The sequence below is a fragment of the Parambassis ranga genome, chromosome 8, assembly GCF_900634625.1.
Source record: "Parambassis ranga chromosome 8, fParRan2.1, whole genome shotgun sequence".
NCBI lineage: Eukaryota > Metazoa > Chordata > Actinopteri > Ambassidae > Parambassis > Parambassis ranga.
In genome coordinates this window covers 1,195,752-1,218,394 of record NC_041029.1, presented here as the reverse complement: position 1 = coordinate 1,218,394, position 22,643 = coordinate 1,195,752, and the positions used below count along the sequence as shown (strand labels likewise).

At 43.5% G+C, this 22,643-nt stretch overlaps 1 protein-coding gene across 2 annotated transcripts; it reads right to left on the bottom strand.

Moving 5' to 3' along the window:
* Positions 1-2,338: 2,338 nt before the first annotated feature.
* cdc42ep4a (CDC42 effector protein (Rho GTPase binding) 4a) lies at positions 2,339-12,670 on the bottom strand. 2 transcript variants are annotated; one of them, XM_028413084.1, is made up of 2 exons: positions 12,490-12,670; positions 2,339-5,019 (listed from the first exon to the last, which is right to left on the bottom strand). In XM_028413084.1, the coding sequence occupies exon 2, from the start codon at positions 4,947-4,949 to the stop codon at positions 3,891-3,893; it is 1,059 nt and encodes a 352-aa protein (XP_028268885.1). In that variant the 5' UTR covers positions 4,950-5,019; positions 12,490-12,670; the 3' UTR covers positions 2,339-3,890. The 2 variants fall into 2 exon arrangements, with proteins under 2 accessions (XP_028268885.1, XP_028268884.1); XM_028413083.1 differs by lacking the exon at positions 12,490-12,670 and adding an exon at positions 6,122-6,257.
* Positions 12,671-22,643: the final 9,973 nt, after the last annotated feature.

The following is a 22,643-nucleotide window of genomic DNA, read 5'->3' as shown; positions in this document are numbered from 1 at the left end:
AATAATAACTGTAGTCTCCTTTTTGTGCTCATATGTAATGAATATCTCTATTTACCCATGAATGTGCACTAATTTAATCTGAAAACACAGCAGGAGGCAGCACAGCAGCAGACATTTTGCTTCAAGTGAAAACTACCCAGAATTCAGTGCAGTGGGGGTCCGAGAGCTCTGGAGGGCCTGATGTGAACAGAAAAAGGACTGAGGCCCCAACAAATCTGAACTGGACCAGAAAGACAACCTGGTCCTGTTAGTGATAAACTCACAGTGTGAACACCAAAAGAACTGAGATCCTTTTCTCTTGGTCCACTTTTTGGACCACTTAAAGAGGACTGAGTTTGGTTCTTTTAAAAGGGACCAGGGGTGAAAACAGCCTTAACTGGAACCACTGCTTCAAAGTTTGCTATGGTGCAGAAAAAGACATGTGACCAATGACGTCCCCTAAGGGAATCACGTGACTGGTTCAAACCACTCAACCCAGCTTCGCTGTGTGCCCTACAGGTTTGTTCGCTTGTAAAGCACTATATAACCACCCAAAAGGATACCTAACTTTAATTTAAAAAAGTAAAGATATAAATATATACTTACCATGTCATAAAGGTACGTGCGATAATAAGTAACCTATGTAAAACATTATTTTTATGAGTACAATAGCAACGTGTATTACCAAACTCTCAGGCTCTATCCATTAGCCCATTCATTTTGCTGAAATTATATATCCCTATACTGGGTTTAGTATAAATCTATATAATATTATACAGACACACTTACACTGGATTCTCTGCTCTAAGTATCGGGCACAGCGGAACGTGCGCGCGCACACACACACACACACTGCCTGCACTAAGTTTAGGCACTAAGTTAAAGTTGTTAAGGTGGTTGAGAAACACTGATCTACAGAGTGTAGGAGCACAGGGGAATAATACAGTATAATTCAGTTACAAGAATTGATTAAGCATCTTCAGAATAAACTTAGAAGTGAGTGGTGAAGATGTAGTCTTTTGTCTAGAAGAGTAATGACTTTATACTGGCAGACACCAGAAGGATCAATACACCGACTGGTTTGAATTGACCACACAATCAATATAAACGGCCCACAAGTGTGAGAATAACGACTTTTTCCAGCCCCCAGGCAGACTGAACAGCGGGATATGCGACTGTGAAAAACTGAAAGTGGAACGAGATTAAACGTCGCCCCAAGTGGAGGAGAAAGACTGAATCAAAATGAAAAAAGCACTGGGGCAGTGTTTTCAGCATTTAGATGCAGGGATGGAGGGTCAGACCTGTACTGTCTGCAGCGAGTGTTAACAAAACGTAGTGCGGTGAACTTTGCCCGAGCTGTGAGGGGCTCAGCAGTGCGTGAAACGCTAAAGTATGGCCCGTAAAAACCAAAAGTGACAGGATGTCAATGGTAACGAGGAGGATCCTGTTCTCTGGTGACCAGGCTCATCCAACCTCAAATCAGCAGGACGAGAAGCTACTGATGGTCCACTGTGGATATATGCCACAAAGAATGAATGCAGGATCTGAAATCGAAAGGGGTCCGACCTGCCAAGGTGTACTTTATAAAATGGCCCTGTAAAGAAACAGACCTAAACAGGAAGACATGTGCTGATAGTTTAGTCATTAAAAACAGAACATATTTCTCTGGCTTGCATCTCTATGTGTGTCCACAGGGTAAAGTTCTTATCACCATGGTAGCATTATCCTGTAATCTCATGCCTAACCCCAACCATGAGTGAAAGCAACAGCACATGAAAACAAAACAGCTCGTGGTGTCAGAGGAACTCAAACCCCGGAGTCTTGAGTGAAGGTCCACTGCACTGGCCATGCCCCCACCACCCCCACCACCCCCACCTAACACAGATTTCTGCATTGGTTCCACAATGATTGCAGGCAATGTGTACCGATAGCATAAACGTAACAATGTGACGTATGCTGGGAAATACATCCATATATACATTATCATAAACATATCTGGGAAATGTATTAATTAATCAAAGGTTGCTTTTTTTATGAAGACATAAAAAAAAACAATTTAAACTAATAATTTACTTTTTTAGACATTGTCTTTACTCTTTACTGACTGACTCTTAGTCATGTACATTTATCCCTGAGTCATCTGATGTTTGGCAGCTGGTGTACTGTAGACATGTCCAGTTAGGGCTGCTAAAGGTCTCAATTGCTTCCTTCCTTCCTCTTCTGGGAGAGCCAAAGAATAGTGACAGGAAACAGAGGAGGCACTCAAAAATGCCTTTGTTAATACTGCTGTCCGAGCAGCACTTCACACATATTAAAGTCTGATGTCACAAAACAGCAATAAAAATGTATATGACGGAAGTTATTATTGCTTTCTTTTATTGAAAAATATAGGTTATTTTAGCTAATACAGAAAAGAGGCTGTCAATATACAAACAGTAAGGCAGAATACACACAGAGTACATCTCATTCACACAAAATGAACATCCAAAGTTACCTGAATATACTGTGTAGTGTGAGTGTTAAAGATCCAGTTATGCAAATTCTTAGTTTTTATTTTTCTTGCAGGATATCACATCTTAGAATATTATTCTTAAACCTGGATTCAACGATGAAAAGCATTTGACAGACCTCGCCCAAAAGAGAGCTCCACCACTCCAACTATTTTTAGCTGAAAAATTAGATTTTGGCACATGTTAGTTTCAGTGAAAGGCAGTGAAACTAATCGGTGCAACTCTGCCTCAACACTTGTGGTCATGGCTTCTTAAATGATGCAAGAGACACAGGCAGGCTGCAAGGACTGTGCACAAACAGTAATCTTTTCTTAAGGCTTGTGCATCTTTTGCTGGCTTCTTTTTCATCCACTCAAACAGACATAAAACAAACATGGCAGATGAAAATAAGACGAAAAAAAAAAAATCACCAAATACTAGTAGTGTCTGCTTTAATTGTGCCCACTCATACATAGCAGTGGAAGCTGTTTAAACTTAAAGGTGGATCGTTGACTAATGAGTATCATTTGCACTTTTCTGGTTGCACAACTGCATTTGCTCGGATGTTCAAAGAAACAGAAGGAAGGAAGGAAGTGGTTATAAAACTCTGTTCAGTTTAACTTCAAATGATGCCCAATCGTAGAAGGCATCAGAAAAAGAAATCTGTTCAATGGAAAACAGATAAACAGTGTGGTCATGAGAGTTTTATATGCATCTCTAATAGCTGTGAACCACTAGCTCTCACTGAAGTAAAACAGGACTTTGGTTGGGGCCTTGCAGCAGGAAATGGCAGCCTTTGTGCAAGATCTCTTGATAGATCTGTGGCACTACTGTAATATTTTCAGATGAAAGCAGGCTCAAAGCAGGGCCCCACACTCCAGTGCCACACACACACACAGCTCCCTTTATTGTGACAAGATACCCACCAGTGATCCTGTTGTGACAAAGGCCTTCTGTTCACCATGTCCCACAGCCAGAGAGGAAGAGAGAGAGAGAGAGAGCACGGCGAGAAGAGGAGAGACAAAGCAAATGAGAAAAGCACATGTGACATGTCAAGTGAGAGGGAGAGTGGTAAGCTGAGGTTTAGTTGTGGAACGTGTTTTTTCCTCTCTAACCAACACTCCCTGCTTACTTTTGGAATGTTCCATATTCAAAAAGTGTCTGCTCTTCCATGTAAGTTCCCTCAGTGTTCAAAGACAGCGGAGGCTCTCTGACAGATTGGGCTCATCCTAAAGGAGTAGTCACACTTTCTTTGTAAGCCTACAAAGTAAAAGTTCTTCTATCTTCTTTGACAATCCCATCCCCACAGTACCTCACTACAGTGTCTTCTCCTGGTTCAAGTGCAAATCCACAGTGTCAAAGGACTTGCCAGTTTCACATCAACCATTTACGTACTCTATTTTTCCACAATATTTTAAATTCTCATACACGGATCTCATCATCTTCATCATCCAGGAAGGAGGAGAAGTTGCTCTCCTCCTCTGGCGGGGCGCTGAATGTGGCACTGTCTGTGTCGCCTGCATACATTTGGCTAGGTTTCTCATCCAGAGCTGCAGATCCAGAGCTGGACATGGAGCAGCTGTCCAGGTGCTGCAAATGTTTGGGTCGTATCTCAGGGGTGTACTCCGGGGTGTAAGGGCCTCCATCCTCAGGCCTCAGATCAATAGAGGTAGCTGCATGCACAGAGACCTCATTCTGCTGCAACAGGTGTGCCGATGTGTCGTCTGCTACCATCTTCTCCTCTGTGTCTTCGTCCTGTCCTCTCTCCACGCCTTCCTCTTCCTCTCCCTCTCCATGGGCGCTCAGAGGCGGGGAGGCTTGGCCCTCGCTGCTCTTGCCCTCCTCATAGCCGAGATCATCATCTTCCTTCTCCATCACACCAAGGATTTCACCCAGCATGGAGGGCCCCAGGTCAACGTGGAAGGACATGACAGACTCTGCATGCTTCATTCCACCTCCATAGTGATAGGAGCTCTCCGGCAGCTCTGTCAGCTCACCAAAGCTGCGCTCTTGCAGCTCTATGATGTGTGCTGCTGCTGCACCTCTGCCATCCACCTCCCCATGCTCCTTCAGTGGGCTCGAAGACAGACTCTTTGCCACCATGCTGTCCTCTCTATCCTCATTATTGAGGAAGGGCAGAGACATTGCATTTTTCACGTAAGTTGGCGACCCTCCAGACAGCACCATGTTGTCTCTCTGTTGGTCGACTCTGGTCACCGACTGGGAGCGCTTGCTGCTCCTGAAGGTGCGTGAGAGGAGGCCGGGCCGAGGAGAGCGGGGGAAGGATGTGGTCTCAGGAGGAGGTTCTCCTGAGCGCGTGCTGAGGAAAGAAGTGTCTCCAAATGCATCACCGCTGCGGCCTACATGCATAGTGTGGCGAAAGTCACCCAGGGGGGCGCTGATCATCTCCCTGGTCAGGTCCATGCGAGAGCGACGCTTGGTCTGGGAGGAAGAGGACACTAGCTGCTTTAAAATCGGCATGGTGGTTGATTTAAGGGTTTGAGGAGTCTTGGAATAAATGTTGATTCTTAAATCCAATAAGCCAGGGTACCTGAAAAATGAAAAGAAAATACAAATAATTAACAAGAACCTATTCAGACACAGTTACCGGTACTTCTACATTACATTACAATGAATCCTTTCAAAAACAATTAAGCTCAAATTCAAATGTATCCTGTTCGGGGCTATAAGGTCACTGGAGCCTATCCCAGCAAGAGGTGAGGTACACCTTGGACAGGCCACCAATCATGGGGCAGTATTACAGTCAGAAACTAAAAATTAAAAAATATTTTTTAAAATATTTTTAACTTAATTTCTGGAAAATCTCAGGTTGGAATCTCAAATAATTCTGAGCCAGAGAAGAAAAATCATGTCAAACTTTAATTTCATAGTTAAAACATTAAGGTCAGAAGACGTCAGAGCTCAAATATGTTTTTACAGTGGGTCCAACCAACTACCACAGCTTGTTATGTTGAAAAGAATTTTCATTTAGCTGTTGAATCCCATTAAACACATACAAAAACATTTCTAGGGATTCAAATGTTCCACTAATTGAAGAGCTGAAGCTATCAATTATGTAGCTCTATAATGATAAGCTTCAATCTTCCAACATCTCATGGGATGACCTCTTTAAAAATGCACCAGAAAAAAAGATGGGGAAACCACAAATTTGACTTTGAAACAGCCTCATAACTGAGAGCAAAACACATACCACAGACCAACACGAAGCAGAAGGCTGAAGGGATTTCTGCTACAACTCTGACTGCAGTAACCAGTAATCCTCTAGGTAGAACAGAACAATAGCACCCCTGTCTTGATGGTACAGACATTAGAAAATATTTCTGATCCACCTTCTTTTCTTAGACAACAATCCCCTGGAGCCTTGTGAGTGACAGCTGATAGAAAATCTGCATTATTGAAAAACCAGACAGAGGAAGCCTCTCTGCAGGTTGCCAGCCAGACGCTGCAGCTTCCTCAGGTGGCACACCGGAGGACAGGAGGGCGTCTCATTAACCATCCATCCCAACATATATATATAAAAACACATGAAAAGAACACTGCCATGGTGGTCTGCAGCATGAAGGGCGCCTGCAGACGGATGTGGTGGAAAATCTCTCAGGTTACATGTAAGCAGGCCTGAAGAAGATGCTTACCTTGCACATTGTGCCTCTTTCTTCATTTACCAACCAAAAATATTAACATTGTCGGCATCTTAACTTCTAATTTGGATCTAACAACCGAGCTTTCACAAGATATAAAAGTACAAAGGATTTAGCATAAGCGCCTGAGTGCATGAGACCGTTTAATGTGGCAGGATTTTTAGTGCATTGACCTCGTTCTTCTGTCTCCGCCCCGAGCCTCTACTCCTCTTCCTGTTGAAGCGCTCACCTGCTTTGGTTTCCATAGTAACTCTCTTCTGTATGCAAGCAACTGTGTTTCCTGTCAGCTGCACAAGGTTTCAGGTTTAGAAGCACAAAGCAGTTCAAACACAGCCTTTAATATGAGATTTCATTCATTCCATTCGTCAACACTACTGTGAAAACTTCCAGCACACCTTCCACCCACATCTAAATGTTCACTTGTTCTTCAAAAGACATGTTTACGCTGCCTGTTTTGGAAAGTAATTCACACCCGGTTAGAAATGCATCACTGGGTGGCATAACAACACAAGTGGAGCTGGTGAAAGCCCACGTCCCACTCCTCTATATCCCACACCCCAGGCCACGATCGAGCTGAACAACCCAGCCAGTCTCATCACATCATGAGAACAGTCATGTCATTTTGAATAAAGTGCTTCGTGCACGCTGACGCACGCTCTCCTTTTTTGTCATGACAGGCAGCACAAATTTTAAACTAATGCATTTCAATTGGAGCTATGTATCATTCCTGCAGCATGTTTTCTTAAATAGTGACGTAATTTAACATATGGTTTTGTACAGACTGACAGAAAACATTTTTATAACAGCCAACATGACAACCTGCCCTGTTTTTAATGCCTAACCTTAATTAGTGGCGTTTCACTGCCTACTTCTTGTGGTATTTGTGACATCGTGTCATGCACCACCTCACAGAAATAAAGCAACAATGTCATAATGGGGACACAAACTAGGGTTTCCTGGGTAAAAGTTAAGTGTAGATAACTATGGACGAAGCCACCTAAGCCATGTTGGCAGCATCGGAGTCCACCTCAGCTGCAAAGATGTGGATCATGAGTGGAGCTGAGGAAGGTGAGCAACTGGGGAAGCAGAAAGCTGCAAGAAATGTAAGGTCTTACAATTAAAATGAATGACGTGATAAAAATCCATAAAAATCAGTGGAGACCAAAACGGTTTTTGTACCAGATTGTAAATCATGTTTATATCTGTGCCAAATCCTGACATTTTAACATAGGAGTCTATAGAGATTGACTGGCCCTGGAGGCTGCAGCTTTGTGTGGGTTTAAGCCATTTGCTGCCCCTTTTCCTACTGACATGGGCTTTTTTAACTTTTGCATCAATTAGTTTACAATGGAATATAGAAGTGTTAAGTACATCACTACTTTACATAATTGGATGAGACCGTGTTGAGCTCAATGGTGCCTATTGCTGGGATGTAGAAGCAGAAATCAGACTGCTGCCTGCATCACATCTCACCAGATTCACAGACCTGCAGCTATATTTATATCCTTGTCAAACTTTGCGGAAGAGTGTGTGTGTGTGTGTATAGAGGAGTGGGTGTATATCTGGATTAAAAAAAGTGAAAAGGGGCCTGAGAAGGCAGCAGCAAGCGTGGGAACCATGGGGTCACAGCAGGAGGGAGGGAATTGACTTTATAAACAGACTTTCACAACACTCAGCAGGGTCCACTGCAGGCACAAAATGTGAGACAAGCTGAGCGAACATCTGCATCATCTCATCTTGACAGTGTATGCTGGGACACTGCACTGACCTGCCTTGTTGGAGATGTGGTATTTCTCAACTGCCAAGTAAAAAGCAGCAGTAAAGCAGCTAGATTTTTTATTTTATACTGTCACTACTTCTCTCACCATCTCAGATCTGTAGACCAGGGTCTACAAAGCATTTAAAAATATCAAAGAATCAAAAAATATCAAAAATCTTGAATATGTGTCTTTTTGTGGAAAGCAGAAACCACAGCAAGGCTGCAGTCATTTTTAATGTTATAAACAGAGGCTACATCAGAGCAAATGAACAAAGTGTGGCAAAAATCACCATCCATCATTAAGGTTCTCTAGCTTAGCTAACCGACACACACAGAATTAAAATGCACAACAAACACTGCAGATCAAGATCAGAGAGAAATATCGACCATCTAGATAATTTATGTTTAATACAAACCTAACATTTTGTCAATAATCTCTCTCAATACACAAGGGCTCCCTCACTGAGCCCCAAACACACACCATCAAATATGAATTACGCTCAGCTTCTAGAGCACCGTCAGTATTGATGCACCCTCTTTGGCTTAATCATCCTGTGTGTGCTTACTGTCTGGGTAAGAGGAATGGGGCTACTGCAGGCTCCCTGTCTGCATCATTTGAAGTCACTGACCTGAATGAACGGCTAAATGACCTGAGGGTGAAATGACATGAGGGAGTGGGACGCAGCATGCACCGAAAACCTGTGTAAAACCAAAAGGAAGCTGTTGGATCCTGCCTAAAATCTACTCCTATTGTTAGCGAAATCTCATTTATTCCCTCATGTATGCAAAACATGTACAGTTGTTGGTACCACAGGCTCTCACACCATGGTAATTAAGCAGACAAATGGTCTGCAGTAGATAGGTATCTGCAATACAATTCAGTTAGCAGGCCTGAATATCTCATTTAGAAAGGAGCAGCCAAAGGACAAACAGTGGAAATCACATTATCTTTCAATCACACAAATGGGGAAGAGCAGACATCAAGCAGATGATGCCCTCTGAGATAAATATGTTGCTATAATGAGCATTAACAAACACAACCCTCCTTTTTAAATGAAAGCCAATTTTTAGTTGTTTGCTAAATGGTCCATTTGGGGCACCAAAGTCACATGCCATTTGCTACTGGTGTTAGCAGAATATGATGTAAAGAGCTCGGATTCTCTCTGGCCTCATCAGTCACATCCCCAAGAAAGCTAAGAGCTCCTGAACAGGATGTGCATCTGGCAGTTAGACATGCAAAACTTAAAACGTTAATTGTTCTTGTTCTAGCTAACAGATTTGCCTCTTTTCACTGGTTTACATCATTTTAAATGGGATGTTTTGCAATGTTGATTAAAAAAAAAAATACATCATGAGCGCTGAACGCAATAACTGACAGATGTGTTTAGTAAGATTGGTAAGGACAAAAATACAACACACATCCTGTCACACACAGGACGCACAAGGTTGTCAATAGAAGTCACCCAAGACAGCCACAAACTCCCCCCTAGGTGGTTGGAGGGGTGATGGAGGCACTGTAGGTTAAGGTATAGAATTTCATAGTTCAGAGTAAATTAACACACAGCACAGCCAAAAACTGCTAGAATTTATCAGCACAGCTGTGTAAAAACAGAAGTTCTACTCAAGTGTTTCCTGACTCCATGAAGTCATTTGACCCAGCAATGAATAATGACTGTACCCTTGAAGACAAGAGCCATATGTTAGTAGTTGTTGGTTGTTTGTTATTCAGTGTGAAAAGGCCTCTGTGGAATATTTGAGGGAACTTACTGCCAATCCACAGCATGCAACGCTGTAGCTATGTTAAAAAGCAGCACTTGTCACTTCTAGTGTCGCTGGTACTCATCCGAATTAAAGCCTCAAGCAGCCCACGCCAGCTTAGCAAGACTAAGGAAAAGTGATAGATGAAGGCCGGCGAGACTGCAACTTTCAAAAGAGCCCCGACAGCCAATGAAACACTTCCTGGCAGAAAGCAGGCCTGCGGCGAGACAGCTAGACATGTACCATCTGACCTGTGCTACCCGAGGAGATGGCTTGTCTTCTCTACATTTACAGCCAACAATGCCTGCAGACATGACACTCTTCATCTCTTTCTCTCCGTCCTCCGCTGTGATGATGCTGACAGCTTTTATTACAGACACAAACAGTGGGCGGCAGGCAAAAATGTGGAACTCCACCTCCAGGAAAGTATTTTGCACGGTGACAGAGATGGATAAACATGATCATGGCTCTACAATGGCTTTTTCTTTATACACAAACAATGGTATTCATCCCTGCTCTGTTATCATCTCTGATGCTTTCTGATTGGAAAGTGTATCTGCATGATGGAGGCTTTTCATGGAGAAACGTGTTGGGGGGTAGGTCCACAGGAAGGGCAGGGAGAAAATGAGGCAGTACAGCCTCCCATCTCTCCGGAAATCTCCCCAGCCTGCCCTTCCTGACAACTCATAACGCAAACAAGGCTTCGCTCCATTATACTGTATTACAGATGGGCTATCCAAACAAACAGCCAGTATCTCCATCAACACACACTTTTTAATAAGCTGCAGAGCGCTGAACTGGAGTAGACACTGTGTCTGTGCAACAGCAGCTCACTGTACATGGAGGGTTTTAAAGTTTAGCAATTCTTTTAGGGGATGAACGCGACCAGTAGCCGAGTCACAACATCCGATGACGGCTCCAGCCTGAAGGTGTCTGTATCTCTGAGGTGTGTGTAAAAGTAAGATGAACCCTTTAAAAGGATACCTGCACATCCCGACGGAAAGAATGCAGGAAAATTATACACACTCTTACTTTAAAGTGCGGCAACGTAATAATTACAGAGTCCAAAAACAAGAGGGAAAACGGTGGTGGGAGGCCAGAGGAGCAGCCAGTGACAGAAAATACAAGATGGCAGATTGTGCCAGCAGATGGACACTCTGTACAAAGACTGACCTATAACACTAAATCTCTGAATACATGTGCAGTCATGAGCCAGACATTGTGCATTGCTTCAATTGTGTATGCAGTATTTACATCTAGTAACAAGGAAGCAGGAAAACAGCAGAGAATAAACACTCCCTGAGGCAGCCCCAGCGTGAGGGGGTCACAAAGCAGCATGCTGGATAAGACCAGAAAACAAAGCAGCCAAACAAACGACACAGGAACAAACACACTGACACATGAGACGCCCTTATAATCTGAGGAGACAACAATGTCGTAAAAAAGGGTACGAGTGGCAGTGAACTGATGAACTGTCACAATTCAAGTTTCCACTGAGCTTATGTGTATCCCCTGCAAACCACTGCTGGGGATTCAGAGCATTTGATCTGTTTAATAAAAACATTACATTCAAATCATATAGAAAAGTAAGCCAAGTGTTGTTTGATCTACACATCTCTCAGAAGACTTGTCCGTCCCCTGTAACAATCCAGAATTTCACTATCACCATCCTCTGAGGCATTCCAGGAAAAAAATAACAGTTTATGTTGGTATTTCCTGGAATGTGAAGGGCTGGACGGGACACACACTTAGCCTCGCACAAGCTGCGGACATGTTCAAACATGGGAGCAGGACTGTTCACTCAGTGGCCACAAAATAACAGTTTGCTGCGTGGCTTTACCACAGTGTCTCAGATGCTGATTATCTCCCCATTAAATACATCTGCTCACCTTTGTGTTTCCTGTAGGACGTGAGCCAGAGTGCTGTGCCCAGTGAGTGAGTGCTTGGCACAGTGTCCAACACCACAAGGAGGAGGCATAACTTTCACCTTCAGGCACTAACACTTCTCCTGCAGGAGTGTGATTTGTGAAACAGCAGAGCAAGCAGAGCTTCTGAAATGGTCACAAGAAGCGTACACAAGCCTGACCGTTAGGACACATGAATCTAAGCTACGAGGCTTCCTTGTTTGCAAATTGCAACCTGAATCTGACATCTTACACAACCCCGTGTGTTCAGAAGGTCATATGTCGCTACACAAAAGAGATCCCACACAACAAGACCCCCCAGATAACATTATCTCTTTCGAAGTTCTTATCAGTGGTGGAGACAGAGAGGGCCTGCAGAGCTGAGGCCTGCTACATCCTGCTGCTCACAGAAGCTCATCAAGCAAACTGAGCCCAGCAGGCTCTGCACAAATAAATCAAATGTGCACAAAAGTGATTCTGATCATGTAAAAAAAACAAAAACAAACACAGCCAGCATCAAGCACACGTGGGACATTTCATAACATCCGGTGCAAGTTCAGTTTCAGTCCATCTAAATAATAATATATTAATACTGATGATGATGTGGTTTCTGACAGACTGGGCCTAACTCAGACCTCGCGACAGCAACAGCACAAAGAAAAGCTTCAAAGCAGCAGATATTAAGCAGACTAAAAACAAATGGCTTCTTTTCACAGATTGATTCAGTCCTGCGTCTGCCACCGACTGATCGCATCACAATAGCCTCCAGCGATGCTTCTGGGTGGGTCACTGCAACAGAACAATAACAGCTGACCAAAGCAGCATCTGCAGTAAATAAGCCTGGTTCAATGCGTTTATTTCACTCCTGTCTAAGCACAAATAAAAAGGTCAGGGAAGAGAAATGTACAGACACATGTACAGACACAAAGCGCCACACTTACCGAGCATCCCATTCATAAAGCCGGCTGCTCCTCTTCCTCAGGCCCCAGCAGGTCCACGACGAGGGGCGCGTGTATCGAACCGCAGCAGATCACTCCTGTCTGCTGCGACACCAACCGGACCAGCTGCTTCCAGAGACACGTTCACCGCAGCTGACACCGCATCCTCACAAAGTGTGCTTCTGTTCCACGCTCACTGCGCTCACTACAGAGCCTGCTGCCCGCTGAACACGCCCTCTTTACATGGCTCCTTAAAGACACAGGAGCCAGCGTGGGGCCCTCAGACCGGCAGCGAGTTCTATCAAAGGCGGAGTCTGGAAGCAGGAAGCTGTTAACTCCATACTGAAATGACCAGTGCTCGACATTAAAACATGTCACCAGGCATGTTTTACAGTGAAATGAGTTAACTGAGGTCCTCTCAATCACACAATATGCTACTCCAAAACAATAACATATCATTTGTAATAACCCTAACCCTTTTTTCCAAGTCACATTTCAACAAAAACACCTTCTTATCAAGTCTTTGTTATTTTCAGGATTAAATCCTGAAAATGTAAAAATGCTAAGCTTTCCGGGCTGCACTCAGTCTTAGCACCCTGTCACTCTTTCCCTCTCTCTAATAAAACAATTAAATCATTAAGCTTTGCAGCAGCCCGTTCAAACGCAGTCAGTCCCCACTTGATGTTTTGGTGATTATTTGTTGTTATACCATTAAAGAAAGCTGCTAAGTTAGCTGGCTGACCACGTGGCCATTTTAGGTTGAAATTTACCACCCTGTAACAGTTTTTACTGTGATACTACAATTTAAAACCAACTGGTTGAACTGAGCCACAACCTGTAGGCTTACATGGTAACATGTCTGCCACGAGTGGGAAAGGTCAGTGGCATTTATTATTAGTGTTTTCACTGTTCTTTTAACTCTGTTTGATTCATCTCTCACTCATGTATTCACTCAGTCACCAACATCCAATTCATCTCATGGTCTCACTCAGTCAGTCACTCTCTCCACCTGTCTCTCTCAATGACTCACTAAAGAATAATGTACATTTCAAAATATTTGCAGATGTCTCCATCATGGCCTCATTAAGCGCTGCAGAGAGACAGCGGCAATGCCGTGTACGTCAGAATGCTGATCCTGAGAGGAGGCAAAATACTTGAGCGTCAGAGATGGAGACGGATGTAGAGCAAGGGGAAAAAGAAGCTTATTAATGGTCTTTGTGAGCAAGACAAAGGTCCGCTGTGTAAAAAGTGGAAAGAGAAAGGAGGGAAAGGCTAGGCTGCCTATCCACACCCCTCCTCAAAGTCCAGTGGTCCAGGAGCCACAACAGGCACAATCTTCAAGGTTAGAACAGTATGCTCTTAGGACTGAGAAAAAATAGACGACATAAGAAGCAGGCTGTCACTGATAGCTGTGTTGTAGGCAAAGGAATCCCTGAGAAGAACAGAGACAGACTACAGGAAGAAATTGAAAAGCTACAAAAATCCATGGAGGAAAACAGACAGAACTGGTGAAATATTCTGGAAAAGATACCTATTATATATATACTATTAAACTAGAAGGATTCTCATCATCCAAATTAAATAAATTAACTAAACGCTGGGTCCAGGGTGTACCCCGCCTCTCACCCAAAATTAGCTGGGATAGGCTCCAGCCCCGTGACCCTGCACTGCAGGATGAAGCGGGTTAATAGATGAAGGATGGATGGGAAGAGTAACTACCATGAAGCTTTGGATGAAGAGATAAAAAATAAACAAACAAGAAAAGAGAAATAAAAACAAGTTACTGCAAAGGTAACAGAGGGAAGAATGATCAGGAAACACAAGCGTTTCAAGCAGGGTTCAAGCAAATAAACTGCACCACCACTGTCAAAGAGATTTCCAGTGTTTTTCCAAGCTGATGTAGTGTCCTTTATCACGCTTGATGATTACAACAGGACGAAAACAAACCGTCACAAGATTAAAAAGTAAAGTGAGTATTGACAGTGAAGAACCTTCACAAAAAATGTCCTACTCAAACTCTGCCCATTTGGGCTGTACTGTATATCCTTCCCTGTCTGACCTCAACAATGGTCAGTGCAGGGTCCATGAGAATCATTGATTTGTTGATGACAAGTTGATTAATTTGAGGCTTGTAGACACCACAGACCTCGAGAGTTTAATCAGACTGATAGCCTGTGACGACTCCAGCAAAACTGGTGAGTGCACAGACTGTTCAGCTCCACCTTGATAAGAACAGCAGACAAGATGGTGACCAATGGAATGGTGATATACCGGATGCCCGTGAGCTACTAAATAAGGCTCTCACAGAAACAGTTAAAGGTAGGGTAGGAGACTTTGCAAACTCAGTGAGAGTCAGCCAGATTTTGAAAGTAAACACACGCCCCTTTCTCTCGGAGCTCACCCTGAAGCCACGCCTCCCAACCAGTCAGCCACAAAAGTGTTGACAGGGCAATTGCAGTGGTAGTGGAAGCAGTGTGTACTCATATGTGACCTATATCCTGAATACAGATGAAACACATGCCTTGGTCAAAAGCTGGTGCCAACAGATGCTACTGGCCTGTTAGGGATCCTGCGGTACCTCGTATGGGAGTGACAAGCACAGTCACACACCTTCTTGGGTTAGAACTGATGGAGAATGTTTTCCCTGTTTTCAGTGTTTCACAGTCCATAAACAGGTTTTTATACATGTTCCAATGTTAAATGACCCACATTCCTCCTGTTTTTAAAAAGCTTAATGTCAATGAACATCTTTCTAGGCAACGTGTTGCATAATGAGTTTGTTGCTTTGATTATTCATGTTGCAGCATGGTTGTGAAGATTTTTAATCACATTTTTGAAGTGTAAAACATATGTTGACTGCAGTCACATGTGTCATTACTCCATCACAGTATGATTTTCATTTCATCACAGCAGACGAACGTGTCATAATACTTGTACTTCATGGAGGGGTTAAATAAATTCAACGTTCATTTGATAGTATGAAGTGAAAGTGTTTTTTGCTTAAAAATTAAAAAGTGCTGGACATGATACATTCATATTTCAAGACTGAAAATCTAAAGAAAGAAACTACTTAAATAAAAAGGTTTAACTTATTAGTATTCAAAAAGGTATAAGATGTATTGTACAAGTCAAATTGCACGGGGTGGTCCAAGAATGATCCCCAGGTCTGAATTCAATGTGTTAAATATTAAATATGTGCCATGGCTGGGTTGGGAAACCCAGAGTATAAAAGCTTGTTATTTACTGCCATCTAGTGGTGGTGTGAAGCCAACATCGGGTGATGGGCGTGTCAGTGTGGGGTTCATATTGCTAAAGCTTCATCTTACAGACATCATACAGACTGATGTTTTTACTTTATTTAGTTTCATTTCTCTCATAATTTAATGGCCACATTTTACAGTGCAGAAAAAAGTCTCCTGTCATTATTAGAGAAGATTAGTTAGATGATTTGCAGCAGCATGTTAACACAGCTGCTGTCCTGCCTTGTTTGAATTTGACACCACAGACTCCTGATTCGTTCAGGGTGCTCCGCTCTCTGCTCCCTCCCCCTTTCTCCACACAGTGTAATCTGAGTCTTGCCTTGCAGCTGTTTCTTCCTCTCAAACACCCGCGCTTTTTTCATCTGCTCCCGAGCCTGTCAAATGTCATTTCCCTTTGCTTCCCAGCTTTCTTTTTCTGTATTTTCCCCACAACCTTTTTTCCGCCAAATTCCATCAGCAGCTCTTCCAGAAGGCTGCAGGCATGCTGAAATCTGGAAAGTATTAAACAACCTGCTGGTGGGGGGGTGGAGGTGGGGAGGGATGGCTGAAGCAGAGGAAGTAAAAAAATTGGGGGATGGGGGAGAATAGGAGCAGAAATTGTTCATATACCGCCCTTTGCCTAGCCCCCCCTCCCACACACACACAGACCACTCCCCAAGCAGTGTTTTCTTTTATTTTTGCAGCACCATTTCGTAACTTTTTTTTTTAATGGCTCATAAACAAACAGCCATTTCTGCGCACAGAGGAGGGGGAGTATGTGGGTGTGGTGTACCAGAGTGTGACTGGAAGGCGAGTATCATGGTAGAAAAGCCCCAACTGTGGGTTTAGTGGTTAGTTAAACTGGACACCATCCAGACATCCTTTCCCATGATGCATACATGTATTGTGTTTTTATTTAAAATTCAGTTTTCATTATTCTTACAGGAGCCACCCCCCTTTGTGATCTAGGCTCCAGAGCAGAGCACCGTGGATGTTGATGTTAGGAGCAGAGAACATAAACATTCCAGTACCCTGTGTTGACCTATTGACCTCTGAAACCTGGGTCTGCAGGGCCAGCAGCAGGAGACCACACACACACACACACGGTGGATGGGAGGATTTCTGCTGCTCTTAGATGTCTTCTAGCTTCAGATGCCAGAAGACCATGAAACATTAGACCATCATCCCTCACTGGGATTTTTGCAGGTATGTCAGAATGTGTATGGATTTTTCATGTGGTAACGGGCGTCCCTGTGTCTCTCTGTGCAGTCTTCTTTAAGAATGTCGAGAGTGTCACAACCATAAAAGTTTTTTTCATGTACCACAACTGCTAAACCTTAACCACTCACAGTGTTGTGTTTGCTGTGAATGAATCTGTAGATGATGTGTTTTTATGTCAGTGTGATAACAAGTTAAACTGATAAACTGATCCATCATGTCTTGTCCCATTTTTAACAGTGAGGACTAATTCTTGCCACAAGCGCAGAAACAATGATTCATTCCTTCATTTTCCATTCTTTTCCTCTGTCTGTGTGTCTCACTCCTGAAGCCATATGCGTCCCCATGAGGTCTGGCCTGGCCTGCATTCAGCCATGACCACAGTGAATGGGGCCGGAGGCGGGGAGGGAGGGGGACGCTCTGCTGCTCTCTTACCCCTCATATCTGCCAGAGGCTGCTTCTCTTTCCCAGGTCTGTCCACGCCTGGGTGACACTGAAGGACGGAGTGCACTGCTGTGTACACCCACATGTAAACCTTTGGGTGGAAAACGACATACATCACTGTAAAAAAACTGATTTCTTCCTGGTGACTCCAATGATGATTGATAAAATGAAGCCTCAGATCACACAGTGTGTCTACATCCTTGCCAACATGGGCTTGGCTCTGTTCCTATACAGAGTCTGTATGTCCATACAATGCAGCCCTTGTTTTGGTAGACACTGCATGCCCACAGTGTGGCTGCGAGCTGACCAGGAAGTAGGGGATCACAAAGGGTCACTTCCCATAAGGCCAGCTTTGAACTTTGACCTCCTAGTCCTTCTTCAATTTAATCTTCCCTCTCTCTCTCCACACATAATGAGTAAAGACCAGCCGCTCATTCACTGCAAGGGCAGAAGGACTGATGTCCGGGTTATTGCATCTCACTTTAAAATTCAGGAAGATGTTCAGCTCAGTAACTATGATGTAACATCCAAAGTGCCATTTCTAAAACACAGTGTCCACTGTTGGCCTCTGTGATTTCACGCTGCACTCGACTAATATCAGCACCAGACACATTTTCCATTACAGCCCATCCACCTTCCTGTTTTCATGCGACATTATATGCAAGCTGCACTTCGCTGGTGGAAACACTGAAACGGCTGAAAGGGCTCCCTCACTCTCCTCAGAATCTCAATGGCATCATAAATCAGGGCGTGTCCAGAGATAGAAAACAACACAAGGATGAAGAATCTCAGACTTTAAAACACACTGTACTGGGTGTTGGTCCTCTGTTTAACAACTTCGTCATCCAGTTTATACTCCACTCCCTCTGGCCGTGGGCTCCCTTGGGGTTGAGCTGGAGAGCAGAACGGGAAAAGTCCAGCCGGTGCTGGCCAGGTTTTTACGGTCCACGGCCAATCAGAGTTGAAAGTCCACAGACAGCTCTATTGTGTGTGTCTTCTGAGTTTATTTTATTTTCTAATTTTTATGTCATGACTGCACTGGGCTTGGTTTACAAATGTAACGTTAATAAATAAATATCCAAATCGGACTGCAGAGAGGAAGAAGTTCTTTTAACTGAACTCAGCAACGGAATTTATACAATTTTCTGCTCTGTGTCAAATAACAGAAGTCTGCACAGCCGTGGTAAACACAAGCCTCCACCATCCTGCAGGCATGCATGCTATAAATGTAAGTGTTCGCTCAAAAGCTGGATTTGAACCAGCAGAGCTCAGTTATTCGATCCCCCAAACAACCCTAACATCCTCACATCTGTCGTGACACATTCTTTTTCTGGCATTTGACATTTTTAGGCCCTGCATTTTAAACCTATCCGCAGTGCTTATTTTAAACATGTGATGTAGAGAGGTGTGTCTGCCTCTGAGCTCAGGAGATGCAGCTGAGCATGAGGCCATCTCCTGGATTTCCTGTGTCAGTCCCTCGCATGGTGAGGCCCAAGTTAAAGCCTTTCCCCGCCCCCTCTCCATCTGCAAGTGTTTACTTTGATTGACGGCTCGCCGCACCGCTCAAAGAAAGCTGCATGAGATTCATCTTCGGGCAGCACTAGCTCATTCACACAGCAGAAAACCTCAAACTTCATGGGGCTTGTGTGCACGAGTGTTTTGCTTACGTGGGTGTGTGACCGACTTGGTGAGCAATAGTGAGATTGGACAAAATGTGAATCAGAGCAAGATGGAACAAATAGAGAAGGAATGGTTAAGTAATCACCCAAATCAAGTATTTTTTTTACTATTCTCCTGCTGCACACTCCAGCTGTGCTACAGTCTGGGGCCAGCCAGGAAGCGTTGGAGGAGGAGTGTACAGGGTGGAGGCAGGGTGAGGTCACGGAGATGATGGCCCCTGGGATGGGAGGATAGTTGAGAGAGGAGAGGAGACACTTAGCCCACTGTTACGGCTCAGTCTGTCCATTCTTAATCTGAGCCCTTCATACCACACTCCACACAGTGCTGCCCTTTTTGAACACTATCAAACACACAACATGCAGCACGCTAACGTGCCCCCACCACACAGCCAAAGGCATATTTAGAGACCACTGTGTGAGTGCCTGGCCCTGCATGCCTGGGATGCCTTGGGTGTGACCAGGGTGGCCTGCATGTATGCGTGTGTGTGTGTGTTATGGTTGCTCCAGCTGCTTGTCGTCTGTGTGCAGCCCGTCCCATCAGTTCTTAGTAAAGCAGGAGAGCAGCCAGACAGTGACTCAAGCAGACACCAAGTTTGGAGGAAAGGGCTACTCAATGGAAAGAGCTGCGGACAGGATTTGGAATTTCCTTGTCACCAGCAAGTTTTAATAGGAAATCCAAAAAGAAATGGCCATTTTAGGATCATATCATGACATGAAATGAACTGTCCGCTGTTGTGTGAAGTGTGGATGTAATGCTGAGAGGTGAAAAAAAAATTGCAGCTGCCACAAAGTTTCCAGTTTCCATGAATTTTCCAGTCATCCATTGTGCAACGATACACTGTAGTTAGTCTGGTAACTTTCAGGACTTGGCCAGCTCGGCCTATACTCCCTCCTCCCACAGGCATGTGTGTAGTTTTTTACAGACTGGAGATCCACAAACCCAACCATGACCTCAGAGAATTAAATATTCTCATTGGAAAACCCCCATATATCCTCAAAGTGGCATTTTACGTTGTGATTGCACATTTGCTTATGTGTGTGTGTGTGAAGGAGAAGAGAGCATGTGTCTGTTTCGGTTGTTTATCCTCACAACATGCTTGTGGTATTTATACTGTACATTAATAAGAGTGGCACATCTTGTAGGAGCCTGGCTTTTTAACAAGGCTGAGGCTCAGTGTGATGTGAGCCCAGGTAATTGTTTTGAAAGGGGAACTTTATAATGGAAAAAATATAAAAACAACCCCTGTTTTCAATTAAGTCTTTCCATCCCATCCCCCCACAGCCCTAAAAAAAAAGTTCAATCCACACTGCCATGCTATATTTTCTTCTCTGAGTTCAGTGCTCAAGTTGGGATTACACGTATTTTTCCTGCTTTTTTTTATCTTATAAGCATAATTTATATTTTATTATTAAAATCAAACTTGATTACACCCTTCTTTTTGTCATGAAAGGGTAAAATCCATTATATAAAGAGAACACATGTTTTGAAACACTCTCATGGGTGGGGAGAGGGGCGGAGATGGGGGAGCAGTCTAAGGTCTCATCTGGAATGCGTAAAGCATAACAATACATCCCAGCCTCTCTCATCACTCTGGATCGGGACTGATGTTCAGCTGGGATGGGAGTGGGTGGGATCTGTTGAGTCCTAAATCCTGACAGGGTAGGCCAACGCTGCAGGCTGTAAAAATCAAGCTGCTCTCTTAGTGCTTTTTCTTCATACATGTGAAAAATGTGCGCTTTGGAGGAGGAGGTCTCTCATGGTTTGTTTAAAGTGATAATCTATAAGATCTGTGTTCAACAGGAATTTTGTGTATGCTCTACTTTTTAAACACACTGTATCACCCCACAGTCAAACAACATGAAACAGACCTTTGATGCATTTCCCCCAGTCTTCTTTTGATAATTAGAGTCTGTGGCTAACACACATTCCTCTTTGTTTAAGGACAGTTAGTACTGTTTTGATTCTAATCCAGAATGTGAATGAAAGCCACCAGTGACCCACTCCATGTCAAATCCATGAATATTTAACAGCTGTTTTGTTTATAAGCACGGTTCTTCATTAAAAGACAGATTTAATTTCTCCTGTGGAATATAATCCACTTTTGACATGGTGGATGCAGTAAGCTTTCTTCTTTGGGCCTAAAGGGATGAACTACGCCTTCCTGATGCCACTTGAGTCTGGCTACATGTTATCCCCCTAGACCTCCATGTTAAAACAAAGGTTCAGGGGGAAAATGGCTTAGGGGCTCCTCCTACATTTGGGAGGTACTTTTGTAAACAGAAATAGATGTGTATTTATTGTCCGCTCACAGTATAACAAGCTGCACAGTGTTTCCATTCATGTCGCCGATCTTGATCGAGCATGGAGACAGCTCCATGCTCGGACCCTCCCTCACAGGCTATATCATGTCAACTCACACTGTTACCAGTTGATATGAAAATGATTGATGAACATTATTTCAAGGGCAAAATACACATTATCATTTTAATATGTTCAGCTTTACAACATAGATACCCATGTCTGTCCATTCTCCACCACATTCAGTTAGTGTGGTGCAGGCCATCCTCACCAGGAAACGTAACATGAGGTTAGTGTTTCGGTCCTTGACACAGAACATGCATATGTTTTCCTAAATCTCTACATATTCATGCTGGTGGGGTGACCATTTTTCCTCATAAAATGTGTTTGATGTGATAAATGTGTGTGTTCTTTGATGATCCTTTCCTAACCCCTTACGCTGTTTTTTTAATGTCTTATCTTAACCAGTAGTTTTTTTTTAAATCCAGCTGCAATGAAAAACTAAACTGAACCACAGATGAAAATGAAACTGTTCACAATGTCTGGTGGATTCTATTATATGTACCCCCACCATCCCCAACCCTACCTACTAACACAGACTTTCGCAGCTGTATTGGCCCCAATTCGATCACACGTATGTTCCATTAATGTGACTTAATGTCATATGTTGGGCGATTCATTTAATTGTTCCGTTGGCATAAACATAACCAGTTTTTTATATATTGGTGAAGTTTTGCCCCAACCTTTGTAAATAACAATTTCCTCATTATAACAGATCAGATAGCAACAGGAGAAGCGTAGCTGCTAGCATCTGTGTATGACTACTGCACTGCAGTTTTGAAACATGTGTCACTTATAATCTGAGCCTTTTGTAAGCTAGCTAGTACTAGCAGAAAGTACACCATGGCCCAAGTTTTGCTTTCAAATCAATATGTGATTAGCAATCCTTTCTGTCTTGAGCTAATTCAGATCAATTAGGAAGAAATGTAACAAGCCACTGAGGATCTGAAAGCTAGCAAGTAGCAGTTAGCAGATCTGTAGATAAGTTTTGTGCATTGCTCACAGGACATAGCCTGAGGCCTGGAAAATATTGAGTACGTTTGGGATCTCACAAATTTCGTGAGAATCCAGCTGCCTTGCAACAAGTTTCTTTTTCATGGTAGGCTACTGGAACAATTCACTCGAAAGTACAAATGCAAACCTCATGCTGACCCTGGAGGGGACGGCAGAGGATTGTCACTCATCCTGTGGGGACCCTGAAGGTCTATAATATGTCAG

Excerpts from the sequence above, each read along its gene's own strand:
- cdc42ep4a (XM_028413083.1), bottom strand. The coding sequence starts at position 6,147 with ATGAAGAAAGAGGCACAATGTGCAAG. Across the intron at positions 5,020-6,121 it reads AAAGAGGCACAATGTGCAAG|GTACCCTGGCTTATTGGATT; the intron begins GTAAGCATCTTC and ends TTCATTTTTCAG.